Source organism: Trichosurus vulpecula, chromosome 4 (genome assembly GCF_011100635.1).
Source record: "Trichosurus vulpecula isolate mTriVul1 chromosome 4, mTriVul1.pri, whole genome shotgun sequence".
NCBI lineage: Eukaryota > Metazoa > Chordata > Mammalia > Diprotodontia > Phalangeridae > Trichosurus > Trichosurus vulpecula.
The window spans coordinates 169,718,486-169,743,361 of record NC_050576.1 but is presented as its reverse complement, the minus strand read 5'-3'; the positions used below and the strand labels follow the sequence as shown (position 1 = coordinate 169,743,361).

Here is a 24,876-nt window from a genome sequence, read left to right as displayed (position 1 = left end):
CCAATAATATACAGGAATATATTGAAGCAGGAGTGTTAGTCCCTACAACCACTCAATGGAATGATCCTGTATGGCCAGTACGAAAGTCAGATGGAACATGGGGAATGACAGTGCATTATAGGCAACTGAATAAAGTGACTTCTCCCTTGTATGCTGCTGTTCCACATACTGTTACCTTAATAGAAAGGATCCAGAAATAAGATGGGACTTGGTACGCAGTTATTGATTTGGCCAATGCTTTCTTTATGATCCCAATAAGACTCCAAACAATGGGATCAATTTGCTTTCATGTTGCAGGGCCGACAATATATTTTTACCCAATTGCCACAAGGATATCTGCATAGCCCAACTATTTGCCATAGGATTGTGGCTGTACATTTGGATGAACTAAAGTTACCTGGTGTACAGCTTACCCACTACATAGATGATATTATGATATAGGGAGAAAATGTAAAAGAAGTGGAAAAAGAGTTTGATACTTTTAACTGAGCACATGAAAAGTAAAGGATGTGAAATTAACCCTGCAAAGATTCAAGGGCCAGCTCAAAATGTAAAATTTTGGGGTATACAATGGAATAAAGAACTGCAAGAAATTCTCCCACAAGCTCAACAAAAGATTCAAGATTTTCCCATCCCCACCAATAAGAAAAGAGGCCCAAAAGTTCATAGGATTGTTTGGATATTGGAGATACCACATTCCACATTTAGGACAGATTTTGAAACCCTTATATAAAATTACCAAGAAAAAATATGAATTTGATTGGGGACTTGAACAGAGTAAAGCTTTTGAAGAAGCCAAAGCTGCTATACAATTGGCTCTAGATTTAAGGTCCATGTGAAGTGGCCCAGTGGAATTACAAGTGACTGTACAAGATGACTATGCAAATTGCAGTTTATTACAGAAACAACAAAGCTGAAATGTACCCTTAGGATTTTGGTGAAGGAAACTACCTTCATCTGGAATACAATATACACCTTTTGAAAAGCAGTTATTAGCTGCGTATTGAGCTTTAGTAGAGACTGAACAACTGACTCTGGGCCATGAAGTGATATTGAGGCCTAGAATCCCGATTATGACTTGGGTAATGAGTACCCCAGCATCTCACAAAATTGGACATGCACAAGAGGCTAGCATAATTAAATGGAAATGGCATATTCAGAATAGATCAAAGACAGACAAAAGTGGAGTTTCTGCGTGAAGCTATAGCAAATATAGACACTGATGGAAATGACAAACCTCCTGAACAAAGGCCGACAGTTGGTACAATCCTTGGCAAAATGGAATGATGGATATAATGGACTGACTGAAGAACAGAAGAAACATGCATGGTTTACTGATAGGGCAGCAAAATTTGGGAGCCATAAAAGACATTGGAAAGCAATAGCCTATAACCCATGTACTAAGAGAACTTTGGAAAGTACTGGGATAGGTGGAAGTAGTCAATGTGATGAACTTACGGCTATTAAACAGAGAAAGAAGGACAGTGTCATATATTCACTGATTCCTGGGCAGTAGCTAATGGGTTAGCTACATGGATGCCAATGCGGAAAAATCAAAATTGGGAAATTCATAGTAAACAAGTTTGGTGCAAGAAACTATGGGAAGATATATATGACATGTCTTTGATTACTAATCTGTCAATTTTTCATGTAGACACTCATGTGCCCCTCACTACGCCAAAACATGAGTACAATGCATATGCTGATCAACTAAAAAGATTGTTACTGAACATACTGTCCCTACTCTGACACCAACTGATGATCTGGTCCTAGCAAAATGGGTTCGCCAAACAACCAGACATTTAAGGGTCCAGGCCACACACCAGTGGGCACAAGTTCGAGATATCAGTATCTCTCATTCATTGTTAAAGCAAGTAGCAAAGTAATGTCATATATGTCAATTGAAAAAGGAACAAAGTGTTCCTCAGGGAAAACAGCAAAGGGAAAAGTTCCAGTTCAAATTTGGCAGATAGATTATATTGGACCACTACCCCAAGATAAAGGATGCAAATTTATATGTACTTGTGTTGACAGCTATTCAGGTGTACCCGTGGCTTGTCATTATAAGAATGCAACCCAGAAAAACACCTGTAAAATTCTAGATATTATAAGTCTATATTATAGAACCCCAATGCAGATTCAAAGTGACAATGGGTCACATTTCAAAGGTAATGAGATGAAGAGATATTGTGTACTGAACAATATAGAGTAGATATATCATATTTAATATTATCCACAAGCATCTGGGTTGATAGAAAGAATGAATGGATTGTTGAAAGAGCGGTTCAGAAAGTTAAGTTCTAATAATTCGTATCAACATTGTTCGCTGCTTTACATAATTTGAATAATAGACCATTAGGAGGAAGTACACCTTTAGCCAGGATGATGACCCCAAATCTGCAAATTAGAAAACAGCAAATACATAAGATCCAAAATATTGAGTACTGGACTAGACGGAAAGCTGTCCCACCACCATATCCAGGAATATCTGCTTCAGCAGGATATGATTTACATTGTTTAGAGGACTTTTGGTTGGATAGAAACGAGATAAAAATCTCTACTGGGATGTGTATGAGAATCCCTAGCAATCATTTTGGACAGGTATTATCTAAATTAGGATTAGCAGCTCGGGGAATACATGTATTGGCTGGAGTGATAGATTCTAGTTATCACGGAGAAATTACTGTAACATTCCAGAATTTGGGTGAAGAACCTATACAGTTGTATAAAAATGATAGAAGAGTTCAATTGAGTATTACTCCTTGTGAAACAATATCCCCGGTGAAAATTGATCCTACTTCCAAAATAACCAGCAGAGGAAAGGAAGGGTTTGGTTCTACTGCTAGAATAAAATTGGGAGCCAAAGTATGGGTAAAATAAAAGCCAGACAATGTTCCAAAGGTTGCAGAAATTATAGCACATGGAAAAGATAATACTGTAACAATTGTTTACCCAGGAGAAAATAATTATGAAACTATATCCTTGACTCATGTATATTCTATTGTGAATGAGGCTATGATTGTTTCCTTGTTTCTTTTTGGCTTTTGTCTGTTAAATTTGTTTGTGAGATTTGTTTCCAACATGCTTAGTACCATCCACCATCCTGATCGCTTAAGCCAGATCTTACCTCTGATGCTTGGATGTTACCTCTGGCCTGTCCATGACTGTGATGTGTCATCCCTGGACCTGTCCACCACCGTGATGTGTCATCTCTGGACCTGGCATCAACCGAGTTCCAGATGCCAGATTGCTAAAGAACTGACCTCTCAAATAGGATTCTCTACCTCTTGGGGCAGCGACAGCTCTACACCCAATTTCAGCAGGAAGAAGCTATGGAGGACAAGACCTTCGCCCCTTACCCCAAGATTTTGAGCCCCATTTGTTCAAGGGGGGAATGATAACATTGTTTTATATGCTTATCTTGTGTTATCCCTGTTATATTGTTGTGTAAAGTTCGTTGATACCAGTTAACCCAAAACTCCCATTGCCCTACATAATAGATAAGAAAGATCTTGGGGCCAAATGTAATAGCAATTCCATGTGACCTGCTTACATCACAGGAAGCCTAAGTCACATGTGGTGGGAAGAGCCTACTGAGAGGAAAAGGAAGTTGTGTCACTGGAAATGCTGAGAGCAGTTACAACAGTTATGGCTGTTAAAGACAGAACTGAGGGAAAAAGAGTCGATTTGTGATAGCTGTACTGTAAGTGTTGATTGTTTCGTGGGAAGGGGGGAGGTTTTGGGATGTCGAGGCTCCATGCTGTGATATTATGTATCGAATTCTTTGCTGCTATGATGGACTGGGCAGGTGGCTTATGGGATATGGTTCTCTGGCGTCTGAATAAATGTTTTACTTCTTCTCCCTTCTACGTGGAGAGTCTCTTATATTTTGTGATACAGAACCACACAGGCATTTTGACAATTATCATCTATATTGTTATTATTGCCTTACTGATACACTGTCTATCCCATGAACACAACAGATGCATCTTTTAAGTCGGCATTTTCTCTGGTTGCCCCCAAGACCTCCTCATTTTTGTCTACTGGCTTCCCTCGCTTCCTTTAAGTCCAAAATAAAATCTCATCTTCTCTAGAAAGCGTTTCTCAATTCTAGTGCCTTCCCTCTTTAATTATTTCCTATTTATCCTGTATATATCTTGTTTGTACACATTAACTCATTGTCTCCTCCCTTTAGAGTCTGAGCTCCTTTACAGTAAAGGCTGTTTTTTGCCTCTTTTTGTATCCTCAAAGCTTAGCACAGTGCCTGACACATAGTAGGTGCTTCATAAATATTTACTGACTGACTACTAGGTACATGCCCCAAAGAAATAAAAAGAAACAGGAAAAAGGTCCATTTGTACAAAAATATTTACAGTAGCTTTTTTTTTTTTTGGTGGCAAAGAACAAGAAATTGAGGGAGTGCCTGTCAATTAAGGAATGGCCAAACTAGTCAAGATATATAACTGTAATGAATACTACTGTGCCATTAAAAAAAAATGAAGGGAATGGTTTCAGAGAAACCTGAGAAAACTTGTATGAACTGTATGATGAAGTGAAATGAGCACAAGGAGTAGAAGACAATGAGACAATTAACTTTAAAAGACTTAAGCACTCTAATTGATACAAAGACCAACCACAATTCCAGATGTTTCATGATAAAATATGTTACTTACCTCCTGAGAGGGAGGTGATAGACACAGAATACAAATTGAGACACATTTTTTTTTTGGACATGAATTATGTGGGAATTTATTTTGTTTGTATGAGAATTGTGTTTTTCTTTCTTTTTCAATAGAACCAATTTTCGTGAATTGAAAAAAGAAAATTTTAATTTAAAAAAATTACTATATTATACATAACGGAAAAGGCCAGTACAGGAACAAGTTGTTGCTTTTCTCCACAATGAACAAAAGAAGTTTGCCATTTAATTATTGATAATAACTACTATCAAGAGTACCTAACACTATTTGTAGTACTAACTGCTACGTTCATAATCAGAGCCCTTTGGCCAAAAAAACCAGTTTTTATCCTTCAGAGCTACATACTAGCCTGAAATTGTTTTTCAGGCATTTCATTCTATTGTACTGCTTAACCTTGTGCTTCCCATCTATATCATCTCTTCTTTTCAACCCATCCTGGATATGACTGCACAGATCTTATTACATCATCATAATTCTCAAAAGCCTCCAGAACCTACCAAATAAAAAGTGATATTTAAGGTTCTCCAAATTTTGGTAACAACTTTCTCTCACAGTTTCTTCTCACTTATAGTCAATCTCTTTTCCATCTTAGTATTCTTCATATAGGCCTAATCTTCCCCACCTCTACATCTTTATTCTCATCCAATTTCCCATGTCTAGAATGCCCTTCTCCCCCTTCTCTGTGCCTGCTCTTGTCCTACTCTCCTTCTCAGTTATCCTCTTTTTCTCCAGCACTTGAAACCACTCCCTTTTCTCTTCTCTTGCCTTTGTGATCCTATACCTCCTCTTCTCTACTACTTTCTCTGAATGCTTTGTGTTTCATGACCTTTCTTCTCCCACTTCTAAATGTTAGTTTTCCCAAGGCTGTCCTAAATCCCCTGTTCTTCTATAATCACTCCTTTGGACAATTCACTGAATTTCATAGCTTCAATTTGAACTATGAAAACAACTTTTAAGTCTACATTTCCAGGCCTTACAACATGCTATTAAAAAGTGTTATTTTCAACAATATCTCTCTCTGACAAAAACTTTAATTCATATCCAAAGCACCTTTACTTGCTCCTTTTACCCAAATTTTTTTATTCTATCAGTGGCACCTCCATTGGACCAGTCTCCAGGAAAGGGAAGAGAATACACGGTACAATGAAAAAAAAGAGAGCACTGGATTTAGAGTTGGAGGACAGGGGTTAAAATCCTACCTCTCTGTGACATTCCCTGTTAAGACTTTAGGCAAATTGTTTAACCTGTTGGGCCTAAGTTTCCTCAACTGTAAAGTGAAAGGAAGTAAACGACAGCCTCGAAAATCTCTGCCAGCTCTAAATCTACAATCCTACTGTCTTATGAGTCAATAACATACTATCTAAATTTCTTTAGGAGTCCATTTACTACTACTATCTCCACACATTCCTCAGCCTGACATTTAAAGCATTCTATATCATCCCTCTATATTATCTTTCCAAACTTACATTGTATTATTTTCCTTCTTGTACTCTATATGTTCCAACCAAGCAAGACCACGAGCTTGATATTCCCTAAATTCAGCAAACCAACTCACATCTCTATGCCTTCCCAGGGTAACCCTCCAATACCTTACGCACATTCCTTCTTTAATTCCACTTCTTAAAATCCTTAATTTCCTAAGCATAGCTAAGATCAGGTGCCACCTTCTATGCAAAGTTTTCCTTACTACAAGTATTAGTGCAGTCCTTCCCAAAATAGTCTTGTTTTTGTGTTCATATGGAATTGTCTTATGGAGTATAAACCATGTGAGGGCAAGCACTATCCAATTTTATATTCCCAGCACCTAGCAAATAGTATGCATTAACCATATGCTGAATTGACTTAATTTTATTTGATCCCTTATAACAAAAGTTATTACTATGTCCTACAGTTTCTACTTTCAAAACATCTTGTCTTCTAAAAATTTCTTCTCTGCTTCTTATCTCTCCAGATTAATAATAATCCCTTTGAGGTAAGAGACTGCTCTAATAAGCAATGAAGTAACTAGCACTGTGTGGGATAAACAGCAGATGCTTAATAAATACATAAATTTTTATCCTTTCACTTGATGTTTCATTATTACTCAATGATGAAACTGATGGTGATAAGACTTCTATGGTAAATTAAGGTCTTAAATACAAGCAGGGTGGAAAAAACAATTGCTTAGCATATTTCTAATTTGGGATAAAGTCTGATGCCATGTTGGCACTATAGTGACAATGTCAAAGAATGTGCTAACCATATAAATTTAATTCTCTATGTATGTTAGATTTTTATGTTTCTGACATGGCCAAGAGACTATTATCTATGTACAGAAGGAAGGCTGTCTCTTATAAAAGGGAAAAAGGCTGAAAAAACACACCTCTACCTTCTTTTTAACAAACATAGAAGCTTAAAGGTAAAAAATTTATCTGAAAAAGCAGGTGGTAATCCTCAACTGCTCAAAGAGGCTGAAGAGTAAAAAGATATCATAGAAAGTAGAAATGGAATAAGAACCATTGACCATGCAGTCTCTCCAGATATTAAGAGATACACTGTTTTCCAGAGCTATAAGACTCCCAAGCAAGCTATGCCCTGAGCCTGGCATGACAACAATCCTTTGCGCTCACCCTTTGGATGATCGTAGCCACAGCAGAATCCCAAAATTGTTTCACGTAATTATTGTACCGCTTTGACTGGCACCAAGTGTTCCCAGAGCTCGACAAGTACCTGCAGTCCAGTCATGAAACCCTGCTATGAATCAAATTTGTCTCATTGTTGCTGTTACCCTTTACTGTAAGGACTATAGCTCACTGCATAGCCATGGGTATAAGCACAGAGATCTGCCCACACTAAAGTAGGTACCCCACTGGAGTGGGCCCTGGCACATGTGTGTGATTTCCCTCCCTGCTTTCAAGCTGTTTCCCTGCCTTTGAAATTGAACTTCTGTTTGATTCCTGACTCTCCTGTCTCTAGCCCGCTGGGTTCAGCTCGGGCCAACCATAGGTTATAGAGGATGGTTCAGCCTAGTTGATATTAAATTGGTGTCAGAAGTGGACTGGACATGGAACTGGGCCACTGGACTCTCTGGTACCAGCAGGAACAGACCAGGCACCATTGGAGATTTATTTCTTCAGAGTCTGACCTCCCCTCACCTGGTGAGTCCTCTGCCTTTGTCCCTGCTCCAATCTCTGAGGTCCTACCTTGGTCAACTTCACCATTCTTTGTGGGGGTTTTAATGTAATGTAAAGTCAATGAGTCAACAGTACTAAAGGCAGCCAAAAAAGCTAATGCAATCAGACTTTGGCCTGGATCAGACCACTTTAGGAACCCTGAAGTCTTGAAAGTTCCCAGACTGAACTGTCCCTGAGATCCTGGAATCCAAGAAAGAAGACATTCCTTCCAGAAGTACATCCAGCTATAAGAGCAAGTGTGAAGTCAGAAAGTAGAAATGATACAAAACAAAGTGAGGCCTGCGCTGCCCCCCAAAAAATGAGTTACACCATAAAAAGCTATCATGGAAACAAGAATGATCAAGACACAGATCTGGAAAAAGAGAATGACTCTAACATATCTATAAGCAAAACTTCAAAGAAAAATACAGTTTGGGCACAAATTCAACTAGTATTCCTTGAAGAGTTCATGAAACAGCTTATTTTTTTTAAAGAGTTCTAAAATATTTTTATAAATGAAATGAGACTGCTTGAGAAAAAAAATGGAAAAGAAATGAGAGCTTTTGAAGTAAGAATTAGAAACGGAATTTAAAGCTTGGAAAAAGAAGATGTGAAACCTTGGCTATGCAATAAACTCCTTGAAAATCAGAATGACGGGGGGGGGGGGGGGGGGGGGGGGGGGGGCAGAGCCAAGATGGCCGCATGAAGGCAGCATCTTACCGGGGCTCTCTCACAAGGTCTGTCAGATTCCCATAAAAAAGTGAATTTGAGCAGATTTGAGAGAGTCAGAAACCGCGAGCAGTGTGCGTGGGGCAAATTTCCGAGCCGGGAGAGTTTGAAAGGCCGGAGGAACGAACCTGCAGGCTCGGAGAGTGCTGGGTGCGGAGCTGCTCCAGACCAAGGCGGAAGCGGCCGGTTGGGAAATCCACATGGGAGACGGGCTGGGAGAAAGCTGGGCGCCCGAAACCGGCAGAGATCCCCAGGCCTCCCAACATAGGACGGCAGTCTGTGGGAGCGACGAGAGGCAGCGCAACGCCACCAGCCGTGGAAACACCCAGTCCTGACGCTTGCAAAACCCAGGAACTCGGCTTCTTGAACTTCCGGAAGACTCAATGGCCAGGTAAACGGCTCTAATCCCTCCCCCCCCTCACCCAGAGAATTCCTCGGGAACAAAAAAGAGAACTGCAACAGAGGAGAGAGTAGCGGGGCCTCACAGGACAAATACTAGAAGCTCATTAGTCCCAGAGGGGAAGAGTCGGCAGGGGTCAACGCCCGGAGCCCAGACATAATCTTGCTCCCCCACGGGAAGCGCCAGTCATCAGCTCAAACAACAAACAGCTGAGGCCATTGCTGAAAAGCAAGTGTTGGAGAGCACCCACAGGGAGTGAGACGCCAGGGAGCCAGACCCCTCCCCCACACCTCAGGAAACTGAAGGTTATAATTCTAGACTCACAACCCCCAGAATAAGTAAGCTGGGACAGAAAGCCCTGAGACCCACAGATAGAAATTCGTTCTAATGCCAGGAAAAGGGAAAACAACAAACATGAAGAAGAATACAAAAAAAACCGAGCACAATAGATTCTTTTTATGGAGACAGGCAGGATCAAAATATCGATATGGTGGAGGACGGCAATGACACGGTAGATACATCAGATACCTCAAAAGCTAATATGAACTGGTCTCCAGCCCAAAAAGCACTGCTGGAAGAGCTAAAGGAGGATTTTAAAAACCAAATTAGGGAGCTAAAAGAAAATATGGAAAAAATGGAGAAAAAATCCACTGATGAAAATCAGAATGACCCAAATAGAAGCCAATGAATCCATGAAACAAGAAACATTACAGCAAAGTAAAAAGACTGAAAAAAATAGAAGAAAATATATTTCTCTCAAAGCAAAAACAACTGCCTTGGAAAACAGATCAAGGAGAAAAAACTCTAAGAATCAATCAATTACCTTAAAGCCATGACCAAAAAAAGAACCTAAACGAGAAATCTTTAAAGAAATCTGCCCAGACCTCTAAGAACCAGAGAGCAACAACGTAGTAACAGAAAAAAATCAAACCATTTACCTCCTAAAAAAAAAAATGAAAACCTAAAGGAACAATTATAACCAAAATCTAGAGCTTCTGAGACAATTTAAAAATCCTGCAATCAGCTGGAAAGAGGGAATTCAAGTATCAAGGAGCCTATCAGGATCACACATAATTTAGCAGTTATCAACTACAAAGGAGCAGAGCACTTGGAATACAATATTCCAGAAAGCATTGTGTGTGTCTATATGTTATATGTGTGGTGTGATGTGGTGTAACATTGTGTGTGTGTGTGCAGCCAATAATAACTTATCCAGCAAAACAGAGTATAATCCTAAAAGGGGAAAAAAATGGACCAACGGCCCTTTAATGAAATAGTGGACTCCTAAGCATTCCTGATGAAAAGACCTGAGCAGTGTAGAATCTTTAAAGTTTAAACACAGGAATGAAGAGAAACATAAAAAGATATATGCGAAAAAAATTATAAAGGACTCAACATAGATAAACTGCTTATATTCAAATATGTTAAAATGACACATGTGCACATGTGCAGTGGGTAGCTAGATGGCACAGTGTACAGAGTGCTGGACCTCGAATCATGAAGACCTGAGCTCAAATCTAGCCTCACACGCTAGCTGTATGACCCTGGACAAGTTACTTAACCTCTGTTTGCCCCATTTTCTTCATCTGTAAAAAGGGAATAATAACAGCCATCTCCCTCCCAGGGTTGTTGTAGAGTCAAAAGAGATCACAAACATAAAACACTTAGCACAGTGCCTCCATATAAATGTTAGCTATTATTATTATTATTATTATTATTACTCTCTAAACCCTATTATCATCAGGGGCAATAGAAGAAATCTAATTAGACAAAGCATGGGAGTGGTTCTATTAGGTCTTGATGATTTTAAGAGAAGAATGGATAGAGAGACAAATTAGAATATGCAGAGAGGAGGCCAGGAAAAGGGAGATTAGGGAAAATCTTCTCACTTGAACTTCTCATCTGAACTGGACAAAGAAAGGAATATATACACACACAGAACTGCGTAAAGAAACACACTTAATAGGGAAAAAATAGGGAAGAGGAGACAAAAGAATTAAAGGGAGGGTAGAGTAAGAGAGATTAGATTAAGGGAAGGTAGATTAAAGAACTGATACAATTCTAAGAATGTATAAAAGTATTTATAGTTCATTTTTAGGTGGCAAATCTTGAGAGGGGGGTCTAAAAATTGAGGAATAGTTAGACAAGTTAAGGTATACAAATGTAATAGAATACCATTCTACTATACAAAAATGATGAAGGGGATCATTTAAGAGAAACCTGGTAGATCTTGCATGAACCGATGCAGGGTGAAGTGAACAGAATAATTTATAATTTATACAATGACAACAATATGGCAAAGATAAAAAACTTTGAAAAAATTATCAAAGTAATAATCAATCATGATTCCAAAGAAATAATGACGAAACATGCTACCCCATGGTTCCTTCTTTACAAGGCAAAATGAGATGTATTTTTTTCAACACAGCCAATATAGAAATTTGTTTTGGTTGATTATACATATTTGTAAGAGTGGTTTTGTTTTTCCTTCTTTCTCAAACAAGGAGAGGGAAGTTGTAGAAAAGAAAGAAGTTTGACTTTTTCTGACTGAAAATAATATACATATATATTTTTAAAATTTAATAACAGATTACTTAATTTTCTGAAGATATACTCTCTATTAACAAAAAGACTAATAATATCAACCACACAAAAAATGCCAGTGTTATCATCATCTCCCAAATGAAAGGTGAAAAGACTGATTGCCATAGTTGTGGCATCTGAACAGAAGCCAGGCTAGCATTCTCCTATTTGGGTACTAAACAACATAAATAAATGAAAAGCATCTGTTAAGCTCTTACTATGTCCCATCGCTTTTGCAATCACAGTTAGTGAATCTTTTAAAAAGAGTGGAATCAGACTGAAGATATCATCTAATTTGACCTGGCTAACCACTATATCATTGTAGGATAGCTTTAAAATGTTGGTGAAATTCTTTAGGAAATCAAATTTGCTTAACTACTGCCAGTATCCAGCTCTGCCAAGGTTTCCAGGTTATTTTGCTAACTGAACGTACTGAAAACAGCTCCTTCTTTAACAGTTCAGATTGAGATACTTCCTTGGTGCACTACTTGAGTATTCTTGTACTACTAAAGTTTCAATGTTCATCATGACTCTCAGAAATGCATCCATAATGAACAAGGGTTTATTATACATAGTTTAGAGAAATTCTGATAATGTTCCCTGGATTATCTCCATATCTAACCTGGAGGAAAAATGATATCTGAAGCATTGTGACTTCAATTACAGAAATGCCTAAATACAAATGTTATTCAGCAACCTATGTAGAAGAAGGCTAGCCAAGATTCTGCCAAAGATGCCAAAATTGTGGCATTTCATATTTTTTTTAATCTTTCATTTGAAAGATAGTGTTAATAGAGGCACTTTCTAGTCTTATGTTTCTTCAGTTGTTCACATGAGTTACTTTGCTAAGGAAAAAACACATAACAAACACTGTGAGGGAGTCTGATAAAGAATGATCAAATAATATCACTTCTGAAGATGAGAGCACTGGAGAAAGGGATGTCCCTTTAGTTACTATCAACTTAACTCACAGGCTAAATCTTGAATAAACCTTCCAAGATGTTTTTAGAAGGAAAACATGAGCATCTTTAACCCAAGAACATTACACTGGTCACGTCACAATGAAATATTAAACGGGTTAGGACTGATAAAGAAAATCAATTTGAAGCTTTTAAATTAAGAATATTTGAAATAAAACTTATAAAGTAAAGGAGATTCAGAATCTATGCCATACCTTGTAAAATCTGGTGGTACTGGAGTTGTAACAAAGGATGCCATGGGCTTTCTATGAACCTGCTGAAACATCATGAGGATCTCTGAGCTTTTAGAGATTAATTCACTCTTACTACAAGAACGCAGCTGTAGGAAAAAATTTTTAAAAAATCAGAATAAACACAAAGCATTATTTAATTAACCTATAATTAAGTAATAAAACAGGAATGGTCCCTATTTTATAGTTAAGGAAACTAGAACAAAAGTTAAATGCTTTAAAGTAAACGTAAGGCAGATCTAGGAATAGGATCAATCTAATTCTACTTATGTCCATGTTAGTAACATATTAAATATATGAAAATGTCATATAAACAAACTGCCTGGCTGATTACAATTCTTAAAAACATTAGGATATGGTAAATAGCCATTACCAGAGAACCAGTATGCTGAGTTAAATATGTTTTCCACATACCCACTGAATTGATTACACATATTAACAAGGTCATACATACTGACTTAGGACCTTTAAGTTAGAGCCTAATTCCACACTTTTTTAAGGATTCACTAACTGTGATTGCAAAAGGGATGGGAACATAGTAAGAGCTTAACAGATGCTTTTCATTTATTTGTGTTGTTTAGTACCCAAATAGGAGAATGCTAGCCTGTTCAGATGCCACAACTATGGCAATCAGTCTTTTCACCTTTCACTTGGGAGATAACATTGCCATTTCTGATGTGGTTGATATTATTAGTCTTTCTGTTAACAGAAAGCAGAGAAGCACTACAACTTCAAGTCTAGTCAGATTAGATACATAGTTGAAAGGAGCCTAATGAAGAATAAAAAATTCTGAACCTTTTAAAGTTCTAAAGAAATTGAATTGTGTATTTTAATCTATTGATGCTCAACACTATGTACTTAACAAAGGATCATTCAGAAAACAAAAGTAAGGCTCTGCCTACACAAGTTATTGGACTAATGAATCAAAAAACAACAGATCACATCTCAGACAGTTGCTGGTCCAATTTAGTCATCTTCATGGCCAAAATAAAGAGACGATTTAGTTATTGATACATCTGGATTAATTATTCTATGACTAATTGATTGTTGGCAACTAATAGCTGGGATGACCCAGAAAAATCAAAGAGACTGTCATAAATCAATGTGGTGACAAGTTCAGAAAATGCCTACATGGCTAAAAGTCACTGATCTTCACAACAATCAGAAAAAAAAACTACTATTTTATAGAACGAGAACATAGAAATTTTTATTAAGAGAGACCTCTAGTTTATTTTAAAAGTAGAGAATGAAAAGAATGGAATTCTCAAAAAAAATACCCAAATCATTTTAGTGCATTTTTTGTCTACTAAAAAATATCAATTAATAAATAATTAAAACTGGCTTCCCCCCTTTTGTAGCTAAGGTAAAACAATTCAAATGATCCTTTTTAATAGGATCAATTAAATCAAACTATCAGGAAGTTATCACTTCCAAAATGGCATTGATTCAGACAGTACGAATCAAAGAACTATTAATTCTGAAAATAAAATTATTCAAACAGATTTTTTTAAAAATAAACAGAAGCTCATAATTGAGTAGTATTGGTAATGTCTGGAACTAGGTAGGTTAAGAAGAATCAGATTTCACTAAATAGAAATGGGAGGAAAAGAAACAATGTTTTTTTAAAGGCTACAAAAACTACTAATTACTTCACTAAAGAAAATGGAATATTTTGTTTTTGCATTCAGTTCTTCAAATGCTTCTTTTATGCTTCACATATAATTATTCAATGTGTCTTTGTGATAACTGATTCACAAAGAATTTGATTAGATATAATGGGTGTAAAATGCTTAAAATGAATACAGCTAATAACAACAGGACACAACCATTAATTTGTTCAAAGAAGTATTTTTTAAAATTTGCTTTTTCGGCCTCTTGAAACTGAGACTTCTTGACTGCTACAGAGTTTTAAACCAAACCATAAGAAGATCACCTCTTCTTGAGCTCTGGAAACCACCCACAACTGGGCCTGTCTGTTGAGCCAACTGTCAAAATGAATTTGTAACTACTGTTAGGAGTCTTGGGCGGGGGAGCGTATTTTGTTTTATGAATGTTTGGGGATTTTTGTCCTTAAGAGTCCAGGGGAGGAGCCAAAAATACAGTAGCTGATTCGGTTCTTAGTTCATTACCATAAGACTTGCATTAAGCAACAGTAAAAAAAAAAAAAAATCTACTGTACAATTCATGGGATTAACCATCTTTAAGCAAATGAAATCTAATTTAATTGAGCTTTTGCTAATGTCTAAGTGTTAAGCATTTTACATTAAACATTCTTTTAAAAAAATTTGCTTTCAAAATGTAAATATATATAAACAGGAAAAAAAATTCAACAAACCATTGAAGTCTCAAAGAAGACATAAGAGAAGGTACGTACTACCCCTATTTAAAGAGGTAGATGACTAGGGGTTTGAAGTAGGCTAGTACCATATTTTTTTAATGTGTTGGTTTATTTTACTGAGCTGATTTTCTTCTTTATTCTTTGTTGGAAAGAATAGTTTTCTGAGTGAGATTAGGGTAAAGCCACAATGTATAATGAGATGTAAAAACAAACGTTGTCTATTAAATTTGTTTTTAAACACTTGAGTGTGCCATTCTGGTTCTGTCTTTAATACTGACCCTCCCCCCACCCCGTTATAATTTCAAGGTCCAATCTTACTGTTTAAAAGAAACTCATTACTAGGTGGGCCACAAGATAATCAATTTTTAAGCCACAGCAATACTTCAAAACCATCTATTTATACCTGTGCTTCGAAAAAAAAAAAGAAAAAGCAGATCAACTAATTGTGCAACCAAAAAACTAACAAATTATAAAAATATTTAATGAAAATTATTGTTTCTACGATATGTTCTTTGACCCACTTACTCTTTAGGATGAGATTTATTTTCCAGTTAATTTTTAATTTTCCAAGGCCCCTTTACTGAATGTAATTTGTATTGCATTATGGTCCAAAAAGAGTATATTTAGCATTTCTTCTTTTCTTCATTTGTTTGTGAGGTTTTTATGCCATAATACATGCTTGGTGTTTTTTGACGGTGCCATGTACAGCTGAGAAAAAAAACATACTTCTTTGTATTCCATTTGATTTTCTCCAGAAATCTATCCTAACTTTTCTAAAATTCTATTTGTCTCCTTAACTTCCTTCTTATTTCATGGTTATATTTATTTAGTTCTTAGGGGGAAAATTGAGGTCCTCCACTAGTCTACTTTTATTATCTGTTTTCCTCCTGTAATTCATTGACCTTCTCCTTAAGCATTTAGATGCTATGCCATCTGGTGCATATATGGGTAGTATTGATATTACTTCATTGCCTATTGTGCCTTTTAGCAAAATGTAGTTTCCTTGCTTATCTCTTTTAATTAGGTCTGGTTTTGCTTTTGTTTTATTGTTGCCCCTGCTTTTTGTTTTTTAAACTTTTGAAGCATAATATATTCTGCTCCTGCCCCTTATTTTAACTCTGTGTGTCTTTCTGTTTCAAGTGTGTTTCTTATAAACAACATAGTGTTGGATCTGGTTTCTAGTCTGCCATCTGCTTCCATTTTATAGGTGAGTTTATCCCATTCACATTTACAATTATGATTACTAGCTATATTTCCCTCCATTCTATTTTCTCCTGTTATGCTTCTCTTTTTTACCCTGTCCCTCCTCAAAATTCTGTTTTGCTTCTGACCACTACCTCTCCATATACCCTCCCTGTGGTCACCTCCCTCCCAACCCTCTTTTTTCTTATCCCCTTCCCTTCTTACTTCCTTGTTAGGTACGATAGATTTCTCTACTCAACTGTATGTCTGCGTGTGTGTGCATTTGCATGTGTCTAATGTAGATGTAGAATAGATATATATATAGATACACATACACACATTTTTTTCCTTCCCTCTTTGAACCAGTTTAGATAAGAGTGAGGTTCAAGCATTGCCTACCCCCTGCCACATTATCCCCTCTACTATAAAAGCTCTTCCTAGCACACTTCTTTTATGTGAGATAATTTTCTCTACTCTTTTTCTCCCTTCCCACTTCTCCCATTGCATTCTTCTCATTCCTCCAATTTTTTTGAGATCACCCCAACATAATCAACAAAGATTTATGCACTCTATGTAGACTCTGTCTTAATAATGATAATGTTCTTAGCAATTATATTTATATCATCTTCCCATATAGGAATGTAAGGAGTTTAACCTTGAGTCCCTTACAATTTGTCTTTCGTGTTTAACTTTTTTATGCTGCTCTTGAAGTCTTGTGTTTGAAAGTTGAATTTTCTATTCAGCTCTAGTGTTTTAATCAACAATACTTCAAAGTCCTCTATTTCATTAATATCCAATTTTTCCCCTGAAGGATTATACTCAGTTTTGTTCAGGTAGGTTATTCTTGGTTATACTCCAAGCTCTTTTGCCTTCCAGAATACCATATTCTTCTATTCCTTTAATGTGACAGCTGCTCAATCTTGTGTGATCCTGACTCTATGCTATTTTAAAGATTTCTTTCTAGATGCTTTAAATATGTTCTCTTTGAAAAAACTGATGCGATCTTAATGGAAACTGAAGCACACTATTTTTTGCATTATTTTTTTCATGTTTTTTTTTCCTTTGAGTCTGTGTCTTCTTTCACAATATGACCATTATGTTTTCTATGACTGCACATGTAAAACTTATTTCAAATTGCTTACTGTCCCAAGGGGAGAAGGAGGCAAGGAAAGGAGGAAGAAAATTTGAAAATCAAAATTTTTTTTTAAATGAATGTTAAAAATTGTCTTTATATGTAACTGAAAAAAAAAATAAAATATTGTTTCAAAAATGTTTTCTATTTGACCTGGAAGCACCAAAAATTGACTATAATATTCCTGGGAGTTTTCATTTTTGATTTTCGGATCTTTTCCAGGTTATCAGTGGATTCTTTCAATTTCTGTTTTGCCCTGTGGTTCTAAGATACCAGGGCAATTTTCCTTCATAATTTCTAGGATTTTTTTTTTAATCATGGCTTTCAGGAGTCCAATAATTCTTAAATTATCTCATCTTGATTTATTTTCCAGTCAGCTGTTTTTCCAATGAGATATTTTGCATTTTCTTCTGTTTTTTTAAATTCTTTTTAATTTTATTGTTTCTTGATGTCTCATGGAATCATTAGCTTCCACTTGTCCAATTCTAATTTTTAAGGAATTTCTTCAGTGAGGATTTTATCTCTTTTGCCTAAGTCTGTTCTTTAAGGTGTCATTTTCTTCAATTTAGTCTCTTTTCATAATTTTCTTGCATTGTTCTCATTTCTTTTCCCAATTTTTTGTCTACTATTCTTATTTCATTTTTTAAATCTTTTCTTTTCCTTCTTCTAGGAATTCTCATTAGGCTTGTGCCCAATCTGCATTTTTATTTTTGGCTTTGCTTGTAGATGTTTTCACAGTTGTCTTCAAAGTTTATGTCTTGAGGTTCCTTGTCACCACAGTAGCTTTTCATGGACAAGTCCTTTTTGTTGCTGTTTGCTCATGTTTCCAGCCTATTTCTTACCTTTGAACTTGAACTTTATGTTAAAGTTGAGTTCAGCTGACCATGGGGGAAAGAAAGTCACCACTCCAAGCTTCAGGCTTCTTTTGCCTTTCTATTTTCACGGCTAGTTCTGCAGGTTTGTAATTTTTCAGTGTTTCCAAGGCAGTATCATCTGGGTGGAGGTATGATCACTGCTCTCTCGGTCTGCACCTTACCCAAGAAGGGCTCCTATTTCCTTGCATCCACAAGCGCTAGTATTCCTCTTCACCCTAGAATTGTGAATAGGTCCCTGGCTCCCTTGTGACTGCAAAGCTTCTTCTCCACCCCGGAAGTGAAACCCAGAATTTGACATGGGCAATGGAGTTGCCAAACAATGTCTGGTCCTGTGCACAATACTAGCATAGGTGTCCCCTATAATCTCTTTCTGACCAAATTTCCAATCCCCTTACCATCTGTGGATGGTGAGAGCTGCTGAAGCTGCTGCTGCTGCTATAACTGCCACCACAACCAACAGCTGATGTTGCCACCATGTATACTCTGGACTAGCACCTACTCCGTGGTCACAGATCTCTCCTTCCTACCTCCTACAGTGTCTCAGGTTGGAAAAAAGTTTCACACAACCTTTTGTTGACTATGCCATGGAGAGAAATGCTGGAATGAGTTCAACTATAATTTTCCCTCCACTCCATCAACTTGGCGCCACCTCCATGACACTCTTATATTTTATGTTAATACTTCAGTGGATCCATGACATCAATCAAGGTGGGTTCTTTCTCCAACCAAAGATTATAATCCATCCAAATCTTCTCATCCAATATGATTCTTGACCATGTCTTCCCATAAATCCTCCATAAAAGATATACCCAACATACCAGACACATTCCTCTAGGCCTTTTAAAAATCCACGAATAGTACAGAAGTACTCAAGATTTCTATATGTATATATATATCATTATATTATTCTTTGACAAAGGTATGAGAAGGGACTACTAGGTTTTTGTAAACAAGGTTCTGTAAGACCATATATTTACAACTGTATGGTTAGTAACTGGGGGTTTTTGTTAACTATAAAAAACAAACTGAAGTTATTAGAATAAAAATGCTACTACACGCTTCCAACAAAGTGTCTCCAGTATGTTTGCCAAAAATCACATTTCCTTTAAATATTTAACAAAAGATCACTTTGTTCAATGAATCTCTGATTATTAATATCAGTATGTCCACCAAGTATTTGCAGCTGGCCTACAGGTTAACCAACAGAATCCAAAAAGAGGGGTTCCCTATTGACGAGGAGGTCCTCACCATGCTCCTGTCCAGAGATGTCATTATTCCAAATATGTCAAGCACTGGAACACTGCTGACCTCCTAAATGAGCTCTATAATCACTCAAGAGCATTTGCCCTAACTATTCACAATGGAGCAAGTGAATTAAAAACCAGTATTATCCAAACAATAATGTGCAACTAGATGAACAAACCTTAGGGATAGTCAGTCGGTATATAAATCTTGAACAATGATCTAAGCCTAGAATTTAAAAAGATAACAGGCTGTATTTTATAAACTGCACAGTGCTTTTAATGACTCCCAAGCTTTTTGCTGCATCTCTTAAATGTCCCCCAAGAAACTCCCAAGCTGCATCCTTTATATATCAATGTCCTTCCAATAATATGATAAGGTTGTGAGTCATGAATTGTTAGTCTCTGAAGAATTAAAGCTGCAGATCCAAAAACCATTCAACATATTAGCAGGGAAGGCTAGAACCCCATAAAGAAAATCATCACAGATTGATGCATGATAAAGAAAATGGGCCAGTCATATAACAAGGATAAGGAATAATGGATTATCTCCATGCCTCACTGGCACCCAAATGTTGGCAAGAAATTTAGAGAAAGGTCCCCAGCATGCTGGATAGAGTCCATCCCCTAAATGAACAACCTGCAAGAAAGTATGGAAAAGAGCTGCACAGTACAGAAAGGCATGAATAACTGCACAGGGATATCTACATAGATAAGATCACAAACTAATAAAGTATATTGTAAGATGCTACAGAAAGAAGTAGTAGGGAGATGAGCAAAGTAAATGGTTAAACAGACTAAAGATTTACAAAATTTTTAGAGTTGGAAAAACAACATAAATCCCATCTTCTCATTTTACAAATGAAGCCACTGAGATTATAGAGCTAATCTGGTAAACCCAGATCAAAAGCAAGGTCTCATCTCAATCCAATGCTTTTTAAACAACATCATGATGTTTCAGGTGGTTTGCAATGGATTAAGAACATTAATAAGAGAAAAAAGAAATAGTAGAAGTTAGGAGGTTAAAGGACACTAAGGGCACCAAGAACACTGATAAGAATTTACATATATCTCATATTGCTTTCATCTGAATAGGACGCTAAGAAGCCACAGTGATATAATGCAATGATAAGCTGTTGAAAGGAACAGGAATGCTGTGAAAAGGCCAAATAAAATTTAAAAACCATTTAAAAAATATTAATGTATTTATATACTGTGAAAAAGGTTAAGAGGAAGCATTAGCTGTAGTCCCATCTTGCAGCAATGTTCAGTATGGATAAGAATTTTAACTTAAATAAATGTGTGTGTGTGTGTGTGTGTGTGTGTGTGTGTGTGTGTAAAAACATGATTTCGGTGATGGCCTACTTTAGAAATCTAAGTATTTCCACAAAATATCTTGAAAAAATTGAGTAGCTATCTTGACCCCCCAAAAATTTATGATATGAGAAGAAAAATATTTCTCTGGTCTAAAAAAAAAATTTACTTTTCAACAAAAGTTGAAACCAAGATTCAAGACAAAAAAGTGCGAACATTCATGAGACCTAAATTAAAACACTAAGCAAACTTTTGACCTTCTAACCCTCCAAGAAAAAAAATCATAGAATATATAACTAGGCTATACCAGCAAAGTAGAGTTTCTGGTAGATACTACACCAAGGTGGAAAGGCTTCATGTATAGGCCCAATGACAGACTGTGTAGATGATATTCAAAGACCAGCATAACTAAATTCAGAGAAACTCACCATCAAAAAGTTGCTGCAGGAAAAAAGATTGTGAATGTTTTTTAACCAGTCAAGTCAAAGACTTGAGTAGTGGTGGTAATGCTCACATAAATGCAATCCCAGTTGCTTCAAGGGTATACACACAAAGTTGATAAGAAAAAGTTTCTTAGCTTCATTCATACTACACACAGATCAATACAGTTCAAAACCAGCTAAGAGGAGAGACCTTGAGGAAATAACAACTTATATATGTACCATACTTAGAATTTATATAGTACTTCCATGCTCAGTTTCTGATTCTGATCCTGCAGGCAACACAGTCAAGTAAGAAGAGCAAGTCTTATCATCATTAGGGTTTTTAAAATGAGGAAAGAGGAAGTTCAGTGCCTTGTCCAAGGCAACCTACCTACCGATGGAGCTAGGACTTAAACTGGGTCCCTGACTCCAGCTGATGGTTGTTCAATCACTACCCCACGGTGCCCCTCAGAAATAAAAAGATACCTACAAGAAAGGCAACATGGCCCAATAGGTAAAGAACAGGTCTCTTATTCAGAAAGACCTGAATTCAACTCCACTTATAACTCATATTGGCTGTGTGACTCTGGACAAGTTACACAACCTCTCAGTGACCCAGAAAACTTTCCACTATAAACTGAAGACCAGGTACTAATCTGCATTGGTAACTGAAGCTCCTCATTAGGAGCCCCTTAAACCCATAAAATCATAGGTCTGTTAAAGAAAATATATCATCACAGCAAAGACTTTAGTCTTTTATAGAAGATTTACAGGAGATTATTCTATGGGTTATTATTGCAAGCTGAATTTAATTTATGTCTCAAAAAATATAATAACCTTTATTAGCTTCTTCTCAGGAGAATAAATATGAAAAGGGAAAGAATAACTGCCAACTGCTTCTTGGATTAAAATTCTTGTTATGTATTCCAATTACAGTTTTTAGGCTTAGGCATACGCCACATAAGTTTTCCCTGACGGATATATTTTCAGAAAAATACTATTAATACATAAGAACCAAACCTCATTATGAAGTCTCAAAGTCTTTCTATAGCATCATTTGGTGTGCACTGTTCCTGTGGAATTAATGTCTTATCTGATTTCACCAATCATCATGCTTTCAAGGATTCAGTTTATACATGGTGTCTCAAAAGTCCCAGTGCAGCTTTAGGCCCTCTTATTTTAAGCTAGTTTCAAACTGTACTGAGACTTCTGGGACACCCTGTATGGTGAGACAAGATGTGTGTCTGTATGTCAACAAATAGAGGACAAAAATAGATAAAGAATCCATCTAGTTTCCAATATTTAAGATATCATATATTAATTACCTGATGTTCTACCTCCTGGAGTAGAGACTCCAAAAGTTCTGTTTCTTGTGTCAGAGATGTCTTTTGACCTATTTAAAAATAAAAACAAAAAAGAACAATATTCATCCCCATTATCATGTGAAAATGAAGTCTTATAATTTTCAATAAAAACTGTGCTTATTCTTCATTTTGTTTAAAAATTCTTGACATAAAACTATTTCAAGGCAGTTCAAATTCTAAATTAAAGCTATATCACATAATATTCTAACAACTTCTGGAGCTATCAACACAACTTTAGGCTTAATGCAATTTAATTCTCGGAAATTTATCTCAAACCAATAAATATTTTTGAGCACCTGTTATCATTAGCATTAAATATGGTGTTCTTAATATTGATGGTACCCCTAAAAAAAAGTTATAGCAATAGCAGACATTAGCATAGCACTTTAAAGCTTGCAAAGCACTTTACATATATTATCTCACTTGATCCTTAAAACTCTGAGATAGAAATTATCATTATCCTCATTTTATAGATGAGGAAGCTGAGGTTTGAAGAGGATTAAGTGATTTACCTTTGTCACACAAATGATAAGTCTCAGAGTTACCGATCTATTTGAAAGGAAAGGAAATTTGTAAATATGCACCAAACAATAATATTGCTTATACCTTCAAATAAAGTCAGATTTGAAGAAAAGGTACAACCTATATTCAGACTGAGACACCTGTACAAGGAGTTATGCTAGGCATGGAAACAGAAAAATCAGAGAGGCGAAGAACAATGAAGAGCTAAGGCTAACTCCTAAGGCTGCAAACCTAGTTGACTTAAAGAATAGTGGTACCCCTAACAGAAATGCCGAAGAGAGATAGGTTTCAAGATTGAGTTGTGATTCCCATGGAATATCCAGGTGGACATGCCCAACAGATAAATGATGATGCAGGAGAGAGATGACAGGTAAATTGGTAGACTTGAGGTTATCTGCACAGAGACAACAGTTCAACCCAGGAAGGCTGATGACATCGGAAAGTACAGAAAGAAAAGAGAGGATGGCAAATGGTTCAGTAAATGTAGTTTTATCAAAGAAAATTATACTAATTATACTAAAGAAGATGCTATCTGCTTTGACAATGTATTCTAAGGACCACTGGGCCTTTCCATATGTACTGCACCTAAAACCTCCTAAATGTACTGTCTCTGCCACTTGAATGCTCCTTGAGAGCAAGGACTGTCTTGCTTTTCAATTTATATCTCCAGCACTTAGCACAGTGATTTTGCACATCGTAAAGACTTAGTAGCTAGGCAGCTAGGTGGCTCAGTGGATAGAGCACTGGGCCTAGACTAAGGAAGACCTGAGTTCAAATCCAGCCCAACACTTATTAGCTATGTGACCCTGGCAAGTCATATAACTCTATTTGCCTCAGTTTACTCATCTGTAAAATGAGCTGGAGAAGGAAATGGCAAACCACTCCAATATCTTCGCCCAGAAAACTTCAAATGGGGTCACAAGTTGGATACAACTGAAACAACCGAACAATAACAACAAAGACTCAGTAATTTTTTTTTCTTCATTCATTCAAAAGGGAGTAAGTAGGACATGGGTGATAGAGAGCTAACAAAAGCGACTGAGAAGGAATAGTAATTAAAACGGCATAATTAGGAAAGGAAAATATTCAAGGGAAAAGAGTACTCAGGAGTCTCAAAACACTGCCAGAAGATCAAAATGGATGAAGACTGAGAGAGGGCCATTGGATTTAGCAGCTAAAGTTGTTGGTAACCTTAGAAGCATGGGTTCTTAAACTTTTTTGTGTGTTACGGATCACTTCGGAAATCTGGTAAAGCCTACGGATATCTTCTCAAAATATTTTTAAATGCATAAAGTACATAGGATTTCAAAGGAAACCAATTACATTGAAATACAGTTAAAAAAATTTTAAGTTTATGAAACCCAGGTTAAGAACCCCTGCTCCTAATTTCATTTGGATAATTAGATAAGAAGCCAGAATGGAAGGGGCAGAGAAGCGAACAGAAAATAAGGAAAATGAAGGCAACGTGAATACACAGCTTTTTCCAGGAGTGCAGCTGGGAAAAGAGAAGTATGTATAGGAGAACAGCTTGAGCAAACGGAAGGGTCAAGTGAAGGTTGTTTTTATTTTTTTGAAGGGTAGGGGATCTGAGTTTGTTTATAAGTAGTAAGAAATGAGCCAGTGGATAAAGAGCAAGGCTGGGGGGGGGGGAGGTGGGAGTGCTGTTCAAAGGGGCAAGCTGCTGAAGTAGAAAGGATTTAGGTCAAGAGGAC

The 24,876-nt window shown here is 36.7% G+C and overlaps 1 protein-coding gene across 3 annotated transcripts in view; it reads right to left on the bottom strand.

Moving 5' to 3' along the window:
- Positions 1–24,876, bottom strand: part of TRIM37 (tripartite motif containing 37) — a 141,506-nt gene that overhangs the window by 77,570 nt on the left and 39,060 nt on the right. For all 3 annotated transcript variants that reach the window (XM_036754513.1, XM_036754514.1, XM_036754515.1), the window contains 2 exons: positions 22,604–22,671; positions 12,739–12,863 (listed from right to left, as the gene is read on the bottom strand). In XM_036754513.1, coding sequence (XP_036610408.1) covers positions 12,739–12,863; positions 22,604–22,671 — 193 coding nt within the window. The remainder of the gene's footprint in view (positions 1–12,738; positions 12,864–22,603; positions 22,672–24,876) is intronic.